This window comes from Styela clava, chromosome 2, assembly GCF_964204865.1.
Source record: "Styela clava chromosome 2, kaStyClav1.hap1.2, whole genome shotgun sequence".
Classification (NCBI taxonomy): domain Eukaryota; kingdom Metazoa; phylum Chordata; class Ascidiacea; order Stolidobranchia; family Styelidae; genus Styela; species Styela clava.
In genome coordinates, this window is record NC_135251.1 from 11,692,684 (window position 1) to 11,715,999 (window position 23,316).

General features: G+C 33.7%; 1 protein-coding gene across 1 annotated transcript; it reads right to left on the reverse strand.

Moving 5' to 3' along the window:
- Nucleotides 1-214: 214 nt before the first annotated feature.
- LOC120335997 (uncharacterized) lies at nucleotides 215-22,969 on the reverse strand. Its single transcript, XM_078119169.1, has 21 exons — nucleotides 21,069-22,969; nucleotides 19,816-19,931; nucleotides 14,581-14,691; nucleotides 13,862-14,254; nucleotides 12,063-12,176; nucleotides 11,418-11,711; nucleotides 10,670-10,960; nucleotides 10,145-10,471; nucleotides 9,539-9,721; nucleotides 9,285-9,378; nucleotides 8,522-8,682; nucleotides 7,687-7,789; nucleotides 7,437-7,566; nucleotides 6,243-6,422; nucleotides 5,839-6,043; nucleotides 3,129-3,228; nucleotides 2,671-2,805; nucleotides 2,186-2,359; nucleotides 1,839-1,939; nucleotides 1,653-1,737; nucleotides 215-1,425 (listed from the first exon to the last, which is right to left on the reverse strand). Exons 2-21 carry the CDS (start codon nucleotides 19,880-19,882, stop codon nucleotides 1,122-1,124), a joined length of 3,552 nt encoding a protein of 1,183 aa, XP_077975295.1. The 5' UTR covers nucleotides 19,883-19,931; nucleotides 21,069-22,969; the 3' UTR covers nucleotides 215-1,121.
- Between the last annotated feature and the right edge of the window lie 347 nt (nucleotides 22,970-23,316).

Sequence of the window (23,316 nt, forward strand, 5' to 3'; positions counted from 1 at the left end):
CTAAACCGGTTCTTTTAAACTCATTAGACTCTTTCCACGATTGAATAATTACATGTGCATATCAGCAAATACTGTTTGAAACATATACTAAAATTTACACTAAGTAACCAATGATCAATATGTCGGTCTTTTGAGTTTTGTTTCAATAAACTCAGTCTTCAAAAGAAAACACAGCATGTCAAACAACAAATTAGGCTACACAGTATGTCAGTATCCATCAATATTGCATTTTTGAAATATATTTGATACACACACAATTAAGTTCTTAATTACAGATTGAATAAAAACAATCGGAAAAGAAAGCAAACCTAGCCCTTTGTTTACACGAAAAGTGGACCCTTTACAAGCATAAAATAGCATGTTGGCTGTTTACATCACCCCAAGATGAAGTATAGTATAGTACATTTTTAAAGTCGGGTTAATTAGAAACGTATTAAGAGCGCCCCTACTTCTTACATTTGGTCATACTTGAAATATGTGATCATTAATTTAAGCGGAAATAAATCAGAGAATTTTATTTCAGCACTATTCGGTTATTTTTTCCTTCAATAAATCACTACTTTTAGTTTTTTACTCAAAACGTGTCAATTTTCCAGAAATAAATTTTCTGCACAAAATACATATTTACAAAATGAGATAATGCAACTTGTTACTAGTCATAAAACAACTATTTCATTACAATCTTGTGATTTTCTCAGTTTAAACGCAAAGATGAGAGATGACGCTTGAAAAATAAATCCAGAATGGAATCACTGATATAGGAATATTGACAAATAACATAACCAAGGTTGACAATACACAATTCAAATGGACAGTTGTTCGTATCGCAAATTGGCTAATTTAACATCTGTGCATAGTTTACGAAGTTTATTTTTTAAGACTTCTCAAATGCATTCAAATGTTTTTTACAAATTTACAATAAACCTCAAATGAGTTGGTGAGAATGGGCTAAGCCAAGATACACATCCTAAAACGTCAAAGTACTTTGGCCTAAACAGCTAACAAGTAAGTTATAGTTATTTGAGGAAGCAAAGGTCAAAACAATTAATATTGAATAGCATTTTCATACATGATATGGTATATGTCCTCCGCTCCAACTCGGAGTTCAGGAAGTTAATTTTTCAACGTCTCGGCTTTACTTCCTCGTACTTAGTTTCATCCGAATCTGACTTGATATCACAAGTCTCGTAGGGATTTATATTTTCATATGTTTTCCTGCTGTTTTCGTCTTTTTTGATTGTCGACATTGGTTCTTCGTAACACGTGGCATCGTTTTCGTAGGTGTATGGGGACTCTGGTTGAATTTGTTTAGAACTTGATGAAGCGTCGCTTGATATGAATGTGGTTTCATATGGACTAATAGCGGGAGCATCTCCGGATCGTTGTTGCGTGGCTGATTTTATTTCTTTGTTACTGTTCCTCTTTCTAGTTAAACAAATAACTTTGAGCTGGGTCGAGTTGAAAATTTAATTCTTGTTTAATTTAATTTTTTAATTTGAATTAATTTAATTTTTTGTAAATTTTTGTAGCTGATCTCGAAATGATGTAGAAACATAAAAGATATATATAATAAAGATATAGTATTCTGTTGAAATTGAATCAAAATATAATAAACTAATAAAAAAAAAATAAAGGAATATTTAAATGCATACCGTCTAATTATCCAAAAAACTAACAACGCCGCAAGAATTAAGATTCCGATGCAAGTGACAGTAATAGCAATCGTTGTGTTGGTTGCTAAAATAGTATGTAATGAAGATTACAAAATGACATTATCAGCATTTTATTCATAATTCTATGCAATATTACTTATTAGTACTATGAAATAGTTTACTTACATTCCTCTGTCGTTGCTGTTTCTTTTATGAAGTGAGATACATTGCTAAATTTCAACATTACTGCGTTGTCGTTCCCCGGAGATGCAGATATCGTAAAGTAACTGAAATGAAAATAGCGGTAAACAATGTCCAATTATTTTCAGGTATTGACATATATACTGATAGTTTTCTTAGTTCTACGAGTAGTAGTTCTATGATAGAATGTCCGCAATAGGTTTTAACATCAAAAACAATACAGACTCGACGTCAAGTCATTATACCTTTGTGCTACTTTAGATATTTGAACTTGCCATCGCAGACAAGCATAAACCACTAGCAGGACATAACAATTTAGTTTTTGTATTCACCTGTATTCTGCGCCATCTTCAAGTTTTAGGTTATTTCCTTTTATTTCAATTTTGGTGGCTGCTTCTCCTTTTGTGCGAACTGCATTTATATTAGCGTTAACAATGCATGACGACACAGTTTCATCACCTAGATTTTTTGAAATCGTACGACTTTGCGCATCTGAGATATCTGACCTTGAAATAAAGACAAATTATAAAAAATTTAATCTAAACTCGGGATATAATCACTACATTTCGGTTATTTTTTATCATTCGTATATTTTTAAAATATATTTTTGCTATATATTTTTCTTCATTCGAAACTTGATATTTTTTGTTTCTGATTTTTTTACCTCCAAATATTATCTTTTTTCGCGTTTGTCAGTAAAAAATAATGTGTTATTGAAGAAACATCCCATTATCCACACAGGTTTAGTGCCTATTCATATTAGACATGCTTGTGTACATGCGGGTTGGCTATTAATCCCAAAATAATAATTTAATACCTTGTCATTGCAAAGGCTATATAAGCTTCATTTTCATTAACTTCTGTTTTGGCAAGTTTGACAAGATCATCAAGTGTTTTTATCCATTGATTTGAAGTGTTGTCAGGTTTGTAGACAAGAATCAGAAATAAGCAACTGTTAAACAGTGAAATAAAGTTGGAAAATGTGAAAATTTCACTCAAATTACTGTCATATACACACAGTTTCGAGTCAATTTAAAATGTCTATATGTGAATGTCTGACCAATTTCTCAAAAATATTGTATGCGATCAGCCCCATTAAAGAGCTGATAAACAATGAAGGCATGCAAATTGTGTATGTCATGTCACATTGTATAGTGAGGCTATTGACTGATTTTTTTGTATCAACCAAACGACAACGAAAAAATCACTATGCACTCATATCTTTGTAATCTTTCTCATCTACTGTAGTTTTGTATATTTGCCATCAATGTTCACCTTATTGGTCCATTACTTTCTTCTGGGAATCGTATCGTGACACCGACATCTCCGTCTTTACTTGACTTTACTATAGCTGGTACGTGAACAACATCGGGTGCTGAAAAATAGTAATGCAAATACAACCAAAGCATACAATTTTAACTAATTAATCTATAAAACTCCCTGTGTTTATCGTTAATTGTACCTTTCTCCGCGATTAATTGTTAATAAATGTTATTCAATGAAAAACCAACTTTTACTCGACAGGGTATTTTAACCGTTATGTGGTAGACTGATGAATTTCATAAAATTTGATAAAGTCTGAATAATGAATTTCACCTCGTTTGAAATGTTGATATAGTTCCCTTTTTGAATTTATATCGCTTCATTTTTTGAAGTCTAAACCAGGGGTGGCCAACCTGTGGCGCATTGCATGATTAGAGGTGGCGCATTACATCTTTAACCCTTTTCATGCCAAAATTGTTAATTGCACTTGGTTTCTCCACGCCAAGCCGTTTTTTTGCGATTTACATGGTGACTTTTGATTGTACCTAAAACCTATTCTTCTTACTCCACGTCGCCCACTTACGGCTTGTTGGAATTAGAAACAACAGGCGATTATCGACGTTAGCTTTTGGATGGACTTCATGACATTCATTCTAGACTTTTAGCAAAAATTAGTAAAATTTACTATTTTTTCCCTACTGAAGTAAAAAGTTCAGAACTTCTGGAAAAATAGAAAATTGTCATTTATCAGCTTGAAACATGGATTTTCCATTGCCCAGACTTCCCAAATATCTTCCAATAACCATTGAACAACCAGTTGAATTGCCCAAGCCTAAAAAATTTCCCATAAATCAACCCACAACATGCTGAAAATGACCCCTAAATACCACCTTTTCCATCCAAATTTCAAATGACCGTTGTCAACAAAAGCGAAGCGTAAAATCGCTTGCTGTGAGCAGGTACTAATCTCGAATAAGCCCCTGGAGTAAAATTACGCGACGCTAGGCCAAACAGCTGATTAGCAAAGGCCAATTAGAATCGAGGGTAGAGTGGAGTAGAGATTGATACTAAGGGCCTGTTGTCACAGTATTACGCCTAACTTTACTTCTTAATCGTACCTCACATAAAAGAACACCGTGAATGTGCTGCTGGTAAAGGCAATTTGGCAATATACACAGAAAAAATCAAGTTAATGCAAGAGTTATTTGAAAGTCGTTTTCATGATATTTCAAAAGAAGAAGACTCTGTACTTGCTTTTATAAACCCATTTTCACTTAGTGAACTAACCATAATGAAGATGCCAAGCAATATACAATTGGAACTAATTGACTTGAATACTCATCCATCATTGAAAATTCAATTTGATGAGCTTTCTTCAGTCCCAAGTGCATCTGACATGATCAAGTTCTGGCAATCGTTACCCCGTGAAAATTTTCCAGAACTGAGAAAATTTGCCCAGGGTTTTATATGTCGTTTCGGAACGACATATAGATGTTAACAAACATTTTCTGCCATGAAACTAATTAAAAGCAAAGCGAGGTCAAGACTTACAGATTTAAACTTGAAGAATGCACTGCTCCTCTCAGTAACAAACTTAACTCCAAGAATAAAAAAACTGGCGAAAGTAAAACAGCAGCAAAAGTCTCATAAAGGCGGTACTTAAAATTGATCAGTTTTATTCATTATACTTCCTTGCTTAACTCTCTTTTTCCTAATGATATATATATTCGTACTACCATCCTTGGTCATAATATGACAATAATAGTTATTTTCGGACTATTTTACGTTTATGTTCATGTTTTGTGAAGTATTCCCGCACTAACTAAAATCATTTTTGGCTTCCAACTATGATCCGTGCTTGATCCGTCAAAATTTTTTTTTTTGTAAATTTTTATTCTACTACTAGGTGAATTTTATTTGTGTAGGTATTTCAAAGCTTAGAGATACACGAAAGTATTTGTCATTACTTCAAAGATAAGTCATTTGATCGAGCGGGAAACAATTTCGCGCACATAATAAACAAACAAAGATTCCAGACAACTATCGTGAACATGCTCTTACATATCATTGAATATTTCGCGTTTCGCTTCGCTTGCGAAGCTGAGTCTGGTTTTTCTGCAAAGGTGACGTAATGCTCTTTGAGCAGAGCGCTTAAATCTTGTTTCTTTGTAACTCGTGTTCATCGGAGCGATGAGAGTGTGGCACGTTCTCTCAAAATTTTTTGAAATTTCTCTCTTCTTACCGGGTAAGGTCGAACAGTTTGCGGATACGTCATCTGGGCGCGTTTTAGTAGGAAGACGCGAAAATAGGCTTTTCAAAGAGATATAAGGGGTGTTCCTGGCACGTTTGGTTAACTAGTCATTACATATTATAAAATGGTACAAAAAGTCGATTGTAACCAGCGGAAAAAGAGGGTTAATTTCTATTCATGTGAAGTTGTAAATTGTAAAAACTACATATACGTTTGTATATATGTGTGTGTATCATAGATTTATATAATTTCAACAAGAAGCGGACATTAGGCGTGGGAATACAAGAGATTTACGGCGCATCTGAAACATTATGTTCAAAACGTGGCGCATGGTATGTGAAAGGTTGGCCACCCCTGGTCTAAACCAACAAAAAGGTCGGGATATTATTTTATTTCATTCATAATCGTAATTCACAGCATGCTGTTGTTATTTGCGCTGCGTTCCGAGAAATATTTTTTCTGTTAACTCACCCCCTCTTTCTGTGACACAACTTCCCAAAACATCGAACATTGGACCGTAACCAGTACATGTCACTGCCTGGATGCTAAATGAATACTTTCTATTGAAGGAATACGCAAATTCTACGTGGTTCGAGTCAGTGGTTGCATTGATCTCTTGTATGTATGGCTCTTTTGGCTCAATTACTGTGTAGACAAGAACTGACCTGGCGTGTATCTGCAAATGACAATATTACAAAAATAATGCTGATAATATGAACGAAAGAATATTGTACTACATACAGGTTTGGATAGTTTATACCGACCTGATCAGAAAAAAAAATTATGGCATCTATTAGTATAATCTCAAAGACGGTTGGTGAACAGAGAATAACAATTTTAAAATTCAAGAAAATTTTCGATATCAGAATACAAACTTTGAATCCAATTATTTCATATTTTGTTGCATCAACTTTCCAGGATATCAAACAAGATTTGTTCTGTTTTACTTTCGTGACATTAGCTTCAATTGTCAACATGGCAGCAATCGTAGCTTTTGTTCTTATTTTTCTGCTTGTGACAAAACGATGCTCACACTCAGTTGGACAAACAGTCATCTGGAATAGGAAAATATTATATGCCATATGATTTGATTAGAATGAAAAATTAAAATGCCATCACACTTGGAGGCTGTCCACAAATATTTCTAATTTGGTTTACGCAATATTGCGCGGATATTGTTTTCGTGACCTCTGCGTGAGACTATATTTTTCGTGAAAAGGTATTTGGGACAATCACGTTCAAGTCGGTTGTTACTCCCTATTTCTGTCGGAACTCTACCATACCTAAGTCAATTCTCATAGTCAAATAATATCTGTAACATTGCTGCTAAGATTGGTAATTAGATAAGCAATAGCTTTTACATGGCTCTCTCATACGTAGTTGTGAATATGTGTAGTACTATTATTATAGGCACTCTGATACATGAAACATCAACATCATATGTATCACATTAATTTTCAAACGAAAATTCCAGCCACTAGCGCCACTGCATCGTGATATTTTAATTGAAAAGCTAAAAATGAAATGGTTTTGACTAAACAAACATAAAACAAGAGAGCTATGCTCAAATATATGGACACGTCTAACTCATAAATGTAGTAACACAAGCGATCCGAGTCACACTATACTTTAACACCAGTTACCGGTACCGCGCAGATCACCGTTCCCCACAAACAAATCTTAGCGAAGCGAGAATTACGTTCGCTTCTCAGCTGTCCTCGCGGAATCGCCACAAGGTGCCGTTATTTTTTATTCTGATCACATCTTGGCACTCACAAAACGAATCTCTTAAACTTCACAGAAATTTTTGAAATGAATAAAAGTAGTAGCCTTCTGGCAAAATAATCAATCTTCAACTACTGAAATTTTTTAAAGCAGTTGGTCCAGTATTCGACGAGAAAAGCGATTTCATCGTGACGAAAGAGAAGAATAATAACAACAGCAACAACATAATATTGAAACGATCGTTATGTACACTGACGTGTCCAACAATCTGCTCTACTAGCTATTGATCCTCCACACACATATCTGTAATACCTCTGTTTATTATTTGTTTTGGAAATACTTACCCGAATAAGATACGTTGTAGAATAATTTAAGTTTAATAGTCTCAATGACATCAAATTTTGATTGGAAGGAACAACATCTGTTCTCCAGTTTTGTAAAGTCGTATTTGATTCTTCGGGGATGACGTCGATTCTGTAATATATCAGAACAAAATTAATATTATGCGATGAAAATCAAATCTGAACTGCATTGGTATTTTGCATTTAAATAGGATGCCTAACTAATATTTAATTCAATTATGTATGAACCAACCTGTGTAAAACTCCAACTGCTTCTGCTGAAGTGAACCACCTTAGTGTGATATTAGTGCTGCATTCGTCTACTGTTGCACTGAAATTTTTTGTGATGTCAGGAACTGCAATAGAAATTGATGAATCAGTAATAATAAAACTCATTGAATAATCTCTAGATTTGAAGCTAGGGTAATGAGTCAAAAATATCAAACGAGAAAAGTTGAGTTGGAGCATTCGCTCATCAAAACAGGAAATATACAGATCATAGCCGAACAATTTAGAATATAAATAATGATTGATGTGAAGTATTTTTTCTCGAATTATTCTTCCTGTAAAGTTCAGTTGGAGCTAACTTAGTCAAGTTCAAACATACTTTTTGCAATGCTATATACTTTGGCATTAGTAAGCCATGCATGAAGAAATAAGCCAAATGTAAAAAATAGTCCCGTTGAAATTGCTTACATTTCAAGCCACGGTTGAGTGCAATGTTGCATATATAGGATAAATTTGGGGGCTCCCGAAGTATGCGAACCCAGATGGCGGACATCGGAATGTAATATGTGTACTAGGTTAGGGTTAGGCCATGATTTTAGATATAAATACTACGGGAGGCTCTTGGCTAGTCTTTGAACTGATAATAGGACTAAAATTGGAAAAAAATTATCGCCTAACCCTAACCTGTTACCCATGTTACGCTCCGATGTCCGCCATCTTGGTTCGCATACTTCGGGAGCACCTAAACTTGATTCATTGTGTATTGAATAGCGTGCGTACATACCAAAGTGTCGTTTGTGCGACAAATTTAAATTTATTTATTCAGTGGGAGTAAAAATATTATTTACTAGATATCTTACTTTTACGTTCGCAAATAAAGCCAATACTGGTTGAACAATTTGCATCAGACCATTTCCACTGAAAATCTGATCGCAAAACTAGACAAAATACGTCTGAGTCTGGCCTGCCTTGATGCCAAGCAACATAATTTCCATCTGCAAAACTTCCATTCTTAATCCACCTGAACATTTAGAGATTTTTGATAATAAACAAAGATTAAAGATTGACATAAAACCTATCAATAACTGCTCTTTTGTTTAACATATTCCATGGGGTTCTTCATTTCTTTATTTAACATTCCCCTTAACTTGAATGAAACAAATGTTGAAACACATTATCCTCTTTTTTTGGCCCAATAGAGTTTATCGGCATGTCAAATGGTTTTAAATTGAAAGGCCCCAACCTCATATGACACAAATTAATTGAGTGGAATAAAATGTTTGATATACCCGACCGTGGTCCGACCAAGTAAACACGTCTCACAATTAATAAGCATATCATGAATCATTTTATTCTCAATCGTCTATTTCCAAACATGAGCTGTTTTCAAATTTGAACTGCTTTCTTAATATGTTTATAGTGGTATTCAAGGCTAGTTTGTTGCTTTTTGCTTGTTAGCATAATGTAAAGTTAATGAGCAAATTACCAATCAACGCCGGTGATTTGTTTAAAAGTGCTAGCAATTCTCATTCGCTGTATTGTTTATTAAGCTTCACTTTTATGCAAATGTTTTCGACCTTCCACAATGTCCCAACAATGTCTATTTCCCAATAATTTACAAACCTTTCTTGCTTCGTCTCGTTGTAAAACAATGTGTTATCATTCCATCTCCAAATTTCACAATTGTCCTCGATTGTCCTTTTTGCACCTATATATACTGTTGATCAAAAAAGAATTTATATAGCCTTGTATCAATAAATACCAACCCTCGTTAAATTGCATTCTATTATAGTATAATATAAAACTAATAGTAGTTCTAATTGGACTAACATTTAATAATATTTTATTGATAAATAAAATTTTTAATTGATGCTTACTGTTTGATGCAAACTCGGTTTGAATAATCATTGATTTCAGTAATGCTTGAGTTTCGCTGTTGGATATTTTAGCCAAACGACTCCCAGTAGAATAGCAAAAGTATTCAGCACCGGACATATTTCTTTTTTCGTTTTGCATTTTTCCGAATAGTTTATACAACTTCCCAGAAGATATCGCAACATCTGAAAATATACATTTGGATTATCGCTTTTTTAATAATATCCATGTTTAATATTATGTTTCTTTTTGAAATCGCGTTTTGGAAAAAAATATGAGTACCCAAGTATTTCGATTGTATAATATAATTAATTAGACAAAATATCCCAACGTCTAAAATTTGACTTCTTATATAAAACATGTTGATGATAAAATTTATGCACGTGATAATAATATTTTACTATATTCTCACTTTGAGAAAATTTAGATTCCCGACTACTTTCACTTTTATATATAAATACTAGACCGCAATTAATATTTAGTAAAAAAGTGGAGATGAATAGGAAAATCTCAAGCCCTTTTTTTACCATTTCGAATGAATATAAATAAGGCTCGATAAACATTACTAGAACAAACATTCTATGATATCGTATTTTTTATTTACTTACTTTGGTTCATTTGGAAAGCTTTTCCATCTGACGAGTTTTCGAATTCATTCCATGTAGTGCAGACAACTTCAATCGTCCCCAAAAATTCAGATAATGAAATATATAATTGACTCGAGCTTCTGTTCGGGCCATCCGCAGGTTCAGCATAATTCTGATATTTGAACACTGACCCAAGAAGATTTGGAAAAATCTTCTGATAATTTACGTCTCTTTTGAATTTCCATTCTATTTTGGGAACCGGAAACCCTTCGAACGAACACATTAGATGGAGAGATTCTGAGGTGATGTTAGGCATTGTTACTGATGAGTTGACGAGGGTAACTTTTGCTAAAAACATTAAAAAAACTATTTGAAATTTTTTGTTTGTAAACTTTATTTCGAGTAGTAATAAACGATTGATGATTCTTCGGTTTCTTGAAGTTGGACGGTTTTGTTCTGTTTATTAAAACGTAAGTATAGTATTAAAGTGTTTATTGAAAATATGTCGAACATCTCATTTAAATGTCAAAAGGAAAAATTTCTCACCTCTAACGACTGCTGTAGTATTTGCTGACTTTTCAATTCCTTGTATCGTATTAGTTGCAACGCAGGTATAGATTCCAGCATCGGAAATATTGGCTTTCTGGGCATTGAATTCGGCATAAGTTGTAGTCATCCGTTGATAAACATTAGTTGAACTACTTTTGGTGATAGGTATTGAATCTTTGTACCAACGAATAGTTGGAAATGGCACACCGGTTGCGTAACATCTGATAGAATATGGGCTTGTTCCAATGATGATATCTGTAGGTTGTAGCTGACTTATTGTAGCTCCAGCTGAATTATATATTATAAATATCTATTTTATATATATATTATAATAATATAATAATAAAAATATATATCATAAATTATATAAAAATGAATATGCTATTTTTTACAAAGTAGAATATTGAAATCTTGCAATTAAAGATTGCATCTGGCGTTCATTCATTTTCATTTCAAAAAGGGTATTACATGGGGGCTCCCGAAGTATGCGAACCAAGATGGCGGACATCGGAATGTAATATGTGTACTAGGTTAGGGTTAGGCCATAATTTTAGGTATAAATACTACGGGAGGCTCTTGGCTAGTCTTCGAACTGATAATAGGACTAAAACAAGGAAAATTGGAAAAAAATTATCGCCTAACCCTAACCTGTTACCCATGTTACGTTCCGATGTCCGCCATCTTGGTTCGCATACTTCGGGAGCACCATTACATGTATATATTTTAAACCCTATTTTGAGCATACCTTCAATAACGACAGTTATCGATGTTGATATGAAATAGGCACCAAGGTTGGACTCAGGGTCCGCGCGGAAAGTATATATGGTTTTCGTGCTAGGATCCTTAAAAGGCCCAAGCTGTATTTCGGTAACATTTGAAACAACATTTCGTTTGATAGAAATTACATTATTGAAGTTTGAATTTCTGAAGGCTCGTATTCTCACTGGAACGTGATTGCTTTGAATATTCAGCGATACTGTCATAAATTCCCCGATGCTCGTAGTGTAATTTTGTTTCGTCGGAAAAATTGAAATTGGAGCTGCAAATCAATTTTATGTTATTCATAATTTGAATTAAATAATAAAAGTAGAAGATTTTATATTTTCATTCGTAGAGAATCAAATACAAAGTATTATGCAAGTTTTCAAATTTTTATGCCAGTAAAGTAATTATAAAACAAATGAAAAAAACATCTAAGAAAACGAAATTCTGTTGAAAGATTGTTTAGTAAGCAATTTAAAATAAAATTGTTTATTCCCGTTATATACCTGAGAAATTTATGTAAGTTTTTTACCCAAATTACCAACTAAACTAGATTATATTATCAAACCACGAAAAAATTTATGTCGTTTAACATACAGTAGTTTCAAACTGATTTTATCAAACTTACTTGTCTCACAATTATCTCCTGTAAAACCATCCAAACATTTACAAATTCTTTGACACCCAATCCTTGAGCAGGTTCCCCAATGAAGACAAGGAGATGGAGAGCACAAGTCAATGGCTAAATATAAAAAATATTTTGATTGCTATATCAAACAAGTTGTTAGTTTTTCTGCATTATCACAAGCAAATGTTTCGTGTTACAAGAACAGTTTACATATTTATGATAATCCGTAATTACTTATCGATTTCAATCGGTAAGTATGTTGATAGGTATTTGTCTGTCTGTCTGTTAGATGCACGCGATATCTCACGAAAACGAGATTGTTTTATGTGCATTCATCATATCTCGGACCAGAAGCCTATTGATTTTGGGCGAATTATGTCGTATAATTAGCGATTTATTAATCAATTAGTGATTGGACACAAGGTGTCACTATGGAGTAAAAGCGCTGTTGTGGGGGATCCCCTAACTTTTGATCGATAAGTCCTCGGTCTCTGACCGATGATCTCGTTGTATATTCGTGATAATACGCCAAATGCTGCAGCCATGTTGCGGACCGATTCGCAAACAAATCTAATGACAGTTGACACAAGTACATATCATGTGCTTGATCAGAGAGAGGATCAAGAAGTATATCTTTTATACATTTAGGTCTGTCTAATAAATATGTGTGTGACTTATCCTAGAAAGCGGTTCCCATTTATATGTCGGCGAATGATTGATGAGACAACTAAAATTATACTCGTGGACCGGCTACAAAATATTGAAATTATTGTAACACTATAAATAAGGCAATGATTTTGCGCAGAGTACGAATCTAAAACAAAATATCACTTAACTTAAGATACTATATAAAAATCAACTGTGAATTTACAATTGGATTCATTTTTATCTTCAAATAAGCGGGGAAGATTTTTGCTGAAAATGTAAGAATAATTGAAAAATTGAATATAGAAACCTGTTTTATAAAAGTAAAATAAAGTGAGCGACGTAAATGCTCAAGGATACATTTGGGTTACTTATTGCGACATTCAACCTTTTTCAAAATGGGAACTAAACGTTCATCAATTTCGTATTTCATAATAATCAATTTTACAATATTTCTTCAATCCAAATGGGTATTTAGTGATAGTTGAATTTTATAACGACGAATTGTCTTATATATTTGTTAGTGGGGATTTAAAAGTAGTGTATATATTAATTTGAGAATGACATACTTTCTCAGGAAAGTTGAAAAATTATAAAAAATTAAAACATGTCTTTGTCATAGATTCAAAGTTTAGAATCAGCCTGAATTTAAAGAAAGACGACAAAACGACGCCATTACCTTAAATACCTTGTGTGGGTTATTATTGTTAAGACATCTCAACTGTTTTAAATGAATAATCGAAACAATCAATACCAAACAATCGTATATTCCGCGCTTTCGTATTTACCAATTTCACAATATTTCTTCAATTCAAATAAGTATTTAGTGATAAGCAAATTTATAACGACGAATTGTCTATGTATATTAAAGGTCGTGTATATGATATATGAATTTAGAGTTTAAAGATGACATATTTGCTTAAAAAATATTAAAAATTGCGAGGAATAAAAAACGTATTTGCGCAGATGGAATCAACCGAATTTAGAGAAACACCATATTGCGCATATCGTTAGAATTTTACGCTATAGAAGCATCCTTCCTTTCAAAACATTGAAATTTATATCGAGTTTATCCCATAGATAAAAATAGGACAAAATTTAAAAATAATGACAAATTAGAAAATAAGGAGAGCATGGTAGCTTCGAAAACTTACTTGGAACCTCGCAAACATATCCCTGATCTCTTGACCCGTCATTATTGATCCATCTCATATTGTCCCTTGTTGTCGTATAAGAACTCATGAGTAAATATCCATTTCCTCTGCTTACGGCAGTCCACGCCCACTTCCCATTGGTTATTGGCGTACCGTCAAACCATAACCAATCGGTATTTGGTTTGTAAGCTCCAATCCAAAATGAAATTGTGCCTCCTCCTTCGCCATATTGATCTATTATTTGACTTTCAACAAAATCTTGTATTGCGTCTGTTTTCATCATCGCTACTGTTCCTCCAAGACTATTGCAAGTTGTATTTGATTCACCAAATGTTTTCTTTTTGTAGAAGTTGACATGATATTTGCAATTTCCATCAAACTTATACTTTAAATCTGTAAAACGTAATTAACTAAAAAATTTAAATTTTACTTTTCAAAGTATGATACAAGATGGCATGGCAATTAGATGTAAACCAGGGTTTACAATATATGATCATCTAAAACAATTACTATCAAGCCAAAATAGTTGCAAAAATGTCCAAGTACGCGAATTTAAAGAATTTTCTGCTGTGTAAGATTCTAGCGTAGAATTTTCGTATTGTATATACTGAAACTCTGCACATTTACCGTAAGTGACTGTATACCGTAATGTTTATATGATTTCCTTTACTTGAACAACGCTTTTGTAAACTTTATGTATATATGAGCTTATTTTTTACCTTCACAAATAGTTCCATTGTATTCTGTCTGACAAGTGCAATTGTAATATGGCTCTGCAGTCGAATATTGACAAGTTGCCCCATTTTTACAAGGTGATATATCGCACACATCTATGAATGAATTTGTACAAATATTGACATTTACGCTGTTCCAATTGAGATCAATATTAATTTTAAGATCGAGAGGGGAAAATTACGCCGCCGCTGCATTGTCAATTCCTGCGACCTCGACATCTCTCGCGACACCACCGAGACCTGCCACCGAAGAAGCCTCTACCGCGACTAAAAGATCTCTGACTCTCTTCCGAAAGACTGGAAGAAATCTGGACTTTGGCGAAATGATGAACGTTCTGAAGGAAACGAAACAACTCGAAGGCATGTCGAACACATCAGAGGTCTTTTCGAAAGCAGAAAAGGGAACTGGGTGCTATCCTTTGCTGCATCGGAAACCTATGGTGTGAGCCTTCGCAAAGAGTTCCTACAGGCGTCTGCTGGTAAATTCAGGAACATAATATCCTCATGGAGGTATCTCTACCCAGCAAAGCGCCATCCAAAATATCGATTCGAGGAATACCATACGAGTCAATCATCGCAAACGTTTCTATTACCATAAGCAACTTTGGATGTGGCAAAATAAGAAGAGCGAGAAGAAACTACTGTAGCGGATGTGGATTGTCACTATAGATTATAATGTTATTAACCCTTTCATATTTAATAAAATGATGCTTTCTTCGAATTAAGTCACTTTATCATCGCGACAGCGATAAGCCTTGTATATAGCCTTCATCATACATTGTCATCATACATTGCCATCATACATTGTGCGCTTCATTGATCTGAAGGCGTCCAGATTGTATAAGGAATTGTTTGGCCCTATAAGTAGATATTCGATTCCCGTGTTATTGACCACACGTTATATAGAATGTAACCCCTAATCTGGATTCTTGTTCCAACATTCCTACCTCGTGAGCTATTTGTTCCTACCTGCGGGAGATGCCTACAAACCCGATACATATTCACCCAATCTGAAAACGAAGCGGTAATATGAAGGCTATTGTGGCTGGATTTCAGGTGTATCGATCTGATCCGCGATTCGAAAAAAAAAATAAAAAACACTATGTTTATAGCAGTGTTTGTATCGTTGAATACATACATACCGCTAACTATCAACGCCAGAATAACTACTCTCGAGTAGAGATGTACCGATGTATCGGTATCGGGTATCGGTATCGGCAATATCTGCCATTTTTTCGGTATCGGCCATGTATCGGTATCGGTTAGATTAAAGCCGATATTACCGATATATTTACCTTTTTGATATGGTATGGAATGTTTAATGGAATGTTTATGGTATGGAATGTTTGATATGGAATGTTTTAAAAGATAAGTTGGAATACTACTTTTTAATTTATTTTTGTCTGGAGAGATCGTGAGCTATGAGCCATACATGTCCCCACCCCTGCGAGAGAATAGGATGCACGTGTTTTTAGCTATTTATCAGCTAAACTAGCTCAACTAACTTGGCTATTTTCGCTGTCAAATTTTTAAATTGACATTTTTAATATAACATAGTTTTTATGAAGAAATATATCAACACAGCACATAACAAAAAGCAACTAGGCGTCTAGTTTTAAATCATACAGTGGAATTGGGGTCCTTCCTTATTAACGGCACATGGACTTTTGGCACGGGTATAAATTCTGACTGTTTGTCGTCAAGTACGAGTGTCATTTAGTCCGTCGACATCGATAAACTAAATTCCGACACAATTATCCCACTACACAGGTATTAATTTTAATTCTGCTTAACTACACAATTTCTTTATAGATATATTGACTTGACCGCCTAGCCCTAGACTGTCTCAAAATATAGGATAGCAATTGTAAAATATTATAAAATAGTGAAGTAAAAAAACATCCTCAACGGTTATCGGTGGGCCTTCTTTTTGTCGTTGCTGATTGATATTCTTTCATGTTAGCTTTGACTTATTGCGTCGACGATTACGATTAAAATGACACTAAACACTAAATTAAATATTTGTAAAATGCTTTTAATTTGAACGTAGGACGGCGGCGCTAGATTGTGTGGGTGATATTCGATATTCTTTTAAACACGAATAACGATATTCGAAGCTCGCGATATTAACATTAAATCCAAATTGGACATCCCGGCTTATGAGTTTTCCAATTGAACACCGAGATTACTAGCGTTACTGTACAATGTATCTTAATCAGTTACAGCATATGGATACCAAACATTAATTTCATATTATGTGATATATATATCTTTTTTTTCGATCTGAAATAATGTGTACTATGAACAACGCTTAAAGACTATTGTTTTAACCCGTCTGCCCTACACAGCATACCTAATTAAGTAATAATTACATAGTATCGGTATCGGTATAATCGGCCTTTTTGTAGTATCGGCGTATCGGTATCGCTGTTTTTAGCTGGTATCGGATCGGTATCGGTATCGGCGACAGAAGTGGTATCGGTACATCTCTACTCTCGAGTAAAGAAGATTGTTTTCCTGAGGACCAGCTTCAAACTTGTACGAAATATTTGTCGATGAAACTTCCATGGGACCAATGTTGATTGTCAACGTGGTTAAAGGATTGCTGCTACTGATATTGCTGGTCGGAACGGTTTTAATTTTCACGTTATCTTTATTTCTTACATCAACATTAATATTTCCATTATAGGATGTGATGTGGAGTTGAACACCGATGCTTTTTCCTCTTTTTAAATTTCTTGTTTCATTTGTTGTAGAGATTGTTAGAAGATCTATAAAATATATTAGACAGTTTATTATTGCTAAAAAATTTTTGTATATTTTTCACTTTTATCGTTAAATATAGCCAATATTACTTGTGTAAAATGAGCATGTTATTATTGTAAAGTTAGTCGAAATGTGATATTCAATCTAAATATTCATCCACATTATAAATTTATATTTGTTGTTGCTTTGAGAAGTTTTCGTTGCTAAGTTTCAAAAGATACCGTTTATTATCAATTGAATATAGACTAAATGGGATGGTTACTTGATATTTTATTATTTGTTTATTTATTTACCTTTATGTATAATACGAGTGAATAATCTTTATGGAATTAATTTCAATTGACGAGACGTGCACATGCAATGCGGGGTATTTCGGAACAAAATGTGAAAAAAGCAAGCTTTTATTTTTTTAATCAAAGTATGCATCAATGAGGAATTTGCTGTTGCATCTTTCCCGCAAGTCTTTGGTTTTTATTGTGAAGTTTTGGGCTCTAGACGTGAAGCACTTACAGCACGCCATTTCGGGAACTCGATTTTAGTAAATCACAGTTTTAAAACACGAAGTCGCATGCATATGAATCACTAAAATTCGTTTTATAATGCTACAGCATGATTTTAGATTTGTTTGGAAGGGGATTCCACCATTGGAGAACTAAATTTTGCAATCGGCTTTCAATCGCGGTAAAGCCATCACTTTCATTATCCATTGTTATTTAGGATTTCTGAAATCGTTAATTTTTAAAATGTTGTTTTTCAAGCAGCATTGTATGCTGCAAAAAATAAATTGCAAAGTAGCATCTTGTTAACTTATACCCCTGCAAAACATTTGAATTTGGTCATACACCCCTGGTAGGGGACTACTGTAAAAAGACAAATTGCGATAAATTCAATTGTACTGTTGGGTTATCGTTACAGTATCTGTACACAACAGTACTGCATTTCAGTTATTGAACGGAGGTCAATTTATAATTAATTGTTATTCAGTGATCCACGTGTCCTGACCCCTCTTTCAGACTATATGATGCTTGAGCAATGATTACGAATAAGTCGCATAACTCTTATAAACCTAATTTTTAATATAAAGAATCGAGTATGAGCAGTAAAATTGTTATATGATAATTCAATTAACCCCTGGCAATATAATTTTTAAGCCTTTGTCAAGAAAATGAAAATGCTCTATATAGTATTAGGAAAAATTTATAACTTGACACATTAAAACGTAATTTTAAAAAACAAAATAAAGCTAATATTGTTATGTATGACACGTCTCGTCAATTGAAATTAATTCCATAAAGGTTATTCACTCGTATTATACATAAATAATTATAGATTAGGTAAACAAATAATAAAATATCAAGTAACCATCCCATTTAGTCTATATTCAATTGATAATAAACAGTATCTTTTGAAACTTAGCAACAAAAACTTCTCAAAGCAACAACAAATATAAATTTATAATGTGGATGAATATTTAGATTGAATATCACATTTCGACTAACTTTACAATAATAACATGCTCATTTTACACAAGTAATATTGGCTATACTTAACGATAAAAGTGAAAAATATACAAAATTTTTTTAGCAATAATAAACTGTCTAATATATTTTATAGATCTTCTAACAATCTCTACAACAAATGAAACAAGAAATTTAAAAAGAGGAAAAAGCATCGGTGTTCAACTCCACATCACATCCTATGATGGAAATATTAATGTTGATGTAAGAAATAAAGATAACGTGAAAATTAAAACCGTTCCGACCAGCAATATCAGTAGCAGCAATCCTTTAACCAGGTTGACAATCAACATTGGTCCCATGGAAGTTTCATCGACAAATATTTCGTACAAGTTTGAAGCTGGTCCTCAGGAAAACAATCTTCTTTACTCGAGAGTAGTTATTCTGGCGTTGATAGTTAGCGGTATGTATGTATTCAACGATACAAACACTGCTGTAAACATAGTGTTTTTTTTATTTTATTTTTTTTCGAATCGCGGATCAGATCGATACACCTGAAATCCAGCCCCAATGGCCTTCATATCACCGCTTCGTTTTCAGATTGGGTGAATATGTATCGGGTTTGTAGGCATCTCCCGCAGGTAGGAACAAACAGCTCACAATGTAGGAATGTTGGAACAAGAATCCAGATTAGGGGTTACATTCTATACTATACCGTGTGTTCAATAACACGGGAATCAAATATCTACTTATAGGGCCAAACAATTCCTATTAATGATTTGCCTATTTAGGAAATCCAAACCCGTTCAGAAGATCCATTACCATCGCAATAATGGACTTCAATTAAAACTTGATTCTTTATAAGGTATTTTCACTTCCTCAACGTTTCTTTGTTGAGTCATATTTATTTAAATAATACTACCTCGTCGCGGCAAAGTCAATCATGGACAGGATGCACAACGAAAATATTTAAATGGATAAAATGCATATTACTTACCGCTTGGATCTTGCCCCTGAACGACAATAACCACAAACAAGAAGATGATGAAGTCAAAAACGTTCATATCAATTCTGTTATCATATAGTTATCCGCTCATATTTAAATTCGTTATGCTGTCATATAACAAGACAATTAGCTATATATAGTTAATAAAAATCGACACGAACCAAATAGTTATGCATATTTACGCACCTTAGTTGCGAGATGTTACCACTGGCAAATTCCTTGGAGAGATTTCCTACCTTCAGATTGACCATTATTTACGAATTTATTACAATGAATTTATAAAATAAAAACTAAAACACATTGCCAACTGCCATACGTGCCAATTATTATTCCTGAGTAAATCAAAATTAGTTTATTCGATGACTCGGATGTATTTGTTGCTTTATATTCACAACAATTTAAATTGTGGCAACTAGGCGGTGAATATAGCATTAGGTATTGGAACTTAGAGATAATATCATTCTTTAATTCACTCTGTTGCCACATTTATACGCTATCGTTGTAAAATTTTATCAGTGCTATCGTTGCTTTTTTGGCAATTACAAAATTAGTCAAGTCGGAAATCGGAATTTTAATAGGTAAACGAATAGCTTGCAGAGTTCTTAGGTTTCTTTCACGGAGCCCTGGGGCTCCGTACGTAGCACTTGAGAACCTGTAATTTAGTCTAGATTCTAGATAAAATAAACCCCACGAGCTATGCATGACTAGGCTTATACGATTTATTCGTTTGTTCATTGAAATAAGACGGAATATTTGTTCTTGAAATTTTATTCAGGGTATCTTTATAAAGCAGTTGAAGAAATTAGGGAAAATAATCATAAACATCTAAGCAATAATTACTTATTTGTTTACCGTTCCAGTGTAAACCCAGACCTGTAGATCAGGGGACATATTTTTTTAGGAAAGTTAAAAACCTGACGGATGGCTGATGAATGATACCGTTCACCATAAAACTTCCCACTCTCGCTAAGCACGGGATCCACTGATATGCGTTTGCGGAACCGCCACAAGGTACGCACATTTGTGGGGCGTCGTAATACACAAAAAAAATTCCTTAGAGCGGTCTAGCGGGTGTATCCTTCGCTCCGACTCAATAGCGACACCGCGTGTCCCATCACTAACTAATTAATAGCTGAATGCACATGCAAAATTTGGAGCATATTCAACCTCGCTTTCGTGAGATATCGCGTAATATACGAAAATGTCTAACAGACAAACAGACAAATTTCTATCAAAATACTTACCGATCGAGATCGATAAGTAATAATAACAAAACGATCCACTCCGTGTCCAATAATCTGCTCCTCGAGCGTAGAATATATAATTAAATTACTGTTAAAATTCGCAGCAGTCGTTTTATTACTACATTTCAGTGACTCCTCGGGCTGTAGGTTGCCGACCGCTGCTGTAGATAGTAGGGTTTATCCGCTATTATTTGAATCTTGCCCTGCAATTATTTAAAACAGTAGATATTCCTTCTACTCACTACACTATACTTAGACGTAAAGAATAATGAAGCGTATAACACCGGATGCAACAATTCATTACGATTCAATGATAAACATTTCTCGGTAAGATGATGTTATATGAAGACATACAAAGCCTGCTACACCTATGTTAAAAACAAGCACGAATCAATACTGAATGTCTGCTTTGACAAACTACTCCGAATTCGAGGAAGAAAGTATACGGAAATTATTGTCGAGAACAACGTTTCTATGAACCTTTCCCCGAGCATCGACTTCCTTGTTTACTTCGTGACATTGGCCAATCAGCAAGAAGCTCAGACAGATTTTCAGGCGTGGCCGTAAACATTACCTCGTTTTAGCGTTTTTGAATTTTATTCGTTAGTTTTCAGTTGTGTTTTGAATATGTAAATATATATCAGATAATTCAATGACCACTTTGTCTTCCTAGGAGTGTCAGTTTAATTGCAGTATTCAAAAATTAGTGTAGAAATAGCTGTGATAGACTAGGCTAAAATTCTTTACCGGTACTTTTAAAAAACAGATTGTTGAATGCTATGAATTAGAATGATGGTTTGAAACAAATACCCCATTTTACAGGCGCCAACTTGCGAAACCACTCCTAAAATAAGTACCCGAAATTTTTCAATGGTAAAGTATAGGAAGAATTTTACGAGGTCAAAGGTCAGGGAAAAATTCCTTCATGTAACCATCATTCTATATCATTCAGCGCATCATATTACTATTATTCAAATAATGGAGATATTCATAATTGCATTGAAATTTACTACAACGTTATTCACGTGAACCTATAGCCACTATTGGTGGACTATCAAATTAATTTTTGTGTGGAAAGTAAAACTTTAAAATCAATTTTTAGGATGTAATGTATCGGATAACATTTGATAGTTCATCTTTGGTTTAGCACCGTGTCAGAATATATTCTTCGTACGCATCCTCGTATGGGAAATAGTCTCCCTTGATGAAACAAGGCATACGTAAAAATATGTGTATTTTCATTGCTAGCTAGCTAGATAAACTATTTGATATAATAGGCATAACTGGATTGTTTTCAACTTAATCCAACACGCGAGATATCGGAATGACAAACATGTTCAACCGTACACATCGCTGCATTTTCCATTCTTTTCGGGCGCTTGTCAAAATAGCTAAGTTAAACAATTAAGATAAAATTGCGAATTTCTGTTCCGCACTTTCTGTGAAATTGTTTCATAATCTTTTCATATAACTGGTATGGTCTTATGTAAACTATGAAATCTCAGTAGCAGTCCTCGGCATGGAGAAAAATATCTTACACTATAAAGATCAAATTTATATGACATGCATAATAGGAATTGATGAAACCTGTTTCATACACGGGTACATGATAGACAAAACTCTACGTAGAAGTTAAGAAGCATTAGAAAAATTTGTGATTTGAATACCTCAGTTCTAATATACAAGTTCGGAAATTTGAAGTACCGTATCAATGAGTAATCCAATAAATTTCTGCGAAAAATTAACAATTGTTATAGTTAAAATTTGGCATATATAAATGTAGTTACCTTGTTTTTATTTAAAATACATCCAACCACTAGCAATACATCTTGCAATAGTTTCAATAACAGATTTGAAAATATCACAAGGTTTATTTCTATAAATTCATAGTAAATATTGTACTGTACATTACGTTATGGGTTACGTCTACATAAATGATTTTATACATTTAAAAACAAATTCTCTCTTAACTTTACTTTAAAAAGCTTTTAGACTCGATGAAGTATGACGTTCTATAAATATCAAATGCATATAACTCACCACTTGGATTTTGACTCTGTATGACAATAATCAGAAAAGATAAGTCATCAAGTCAATAATATTCATAGTAATTCTAACATTATATGAATGTTTTGTTTAATTTTTTACACTGTAATACAAAATGAAACGCAGCAAATATGAGTAAGTCTAGAAGTATGTTTATTTTAAGCCTATTTAATTTACGTTTACGCTGCTGTATGGATATAAA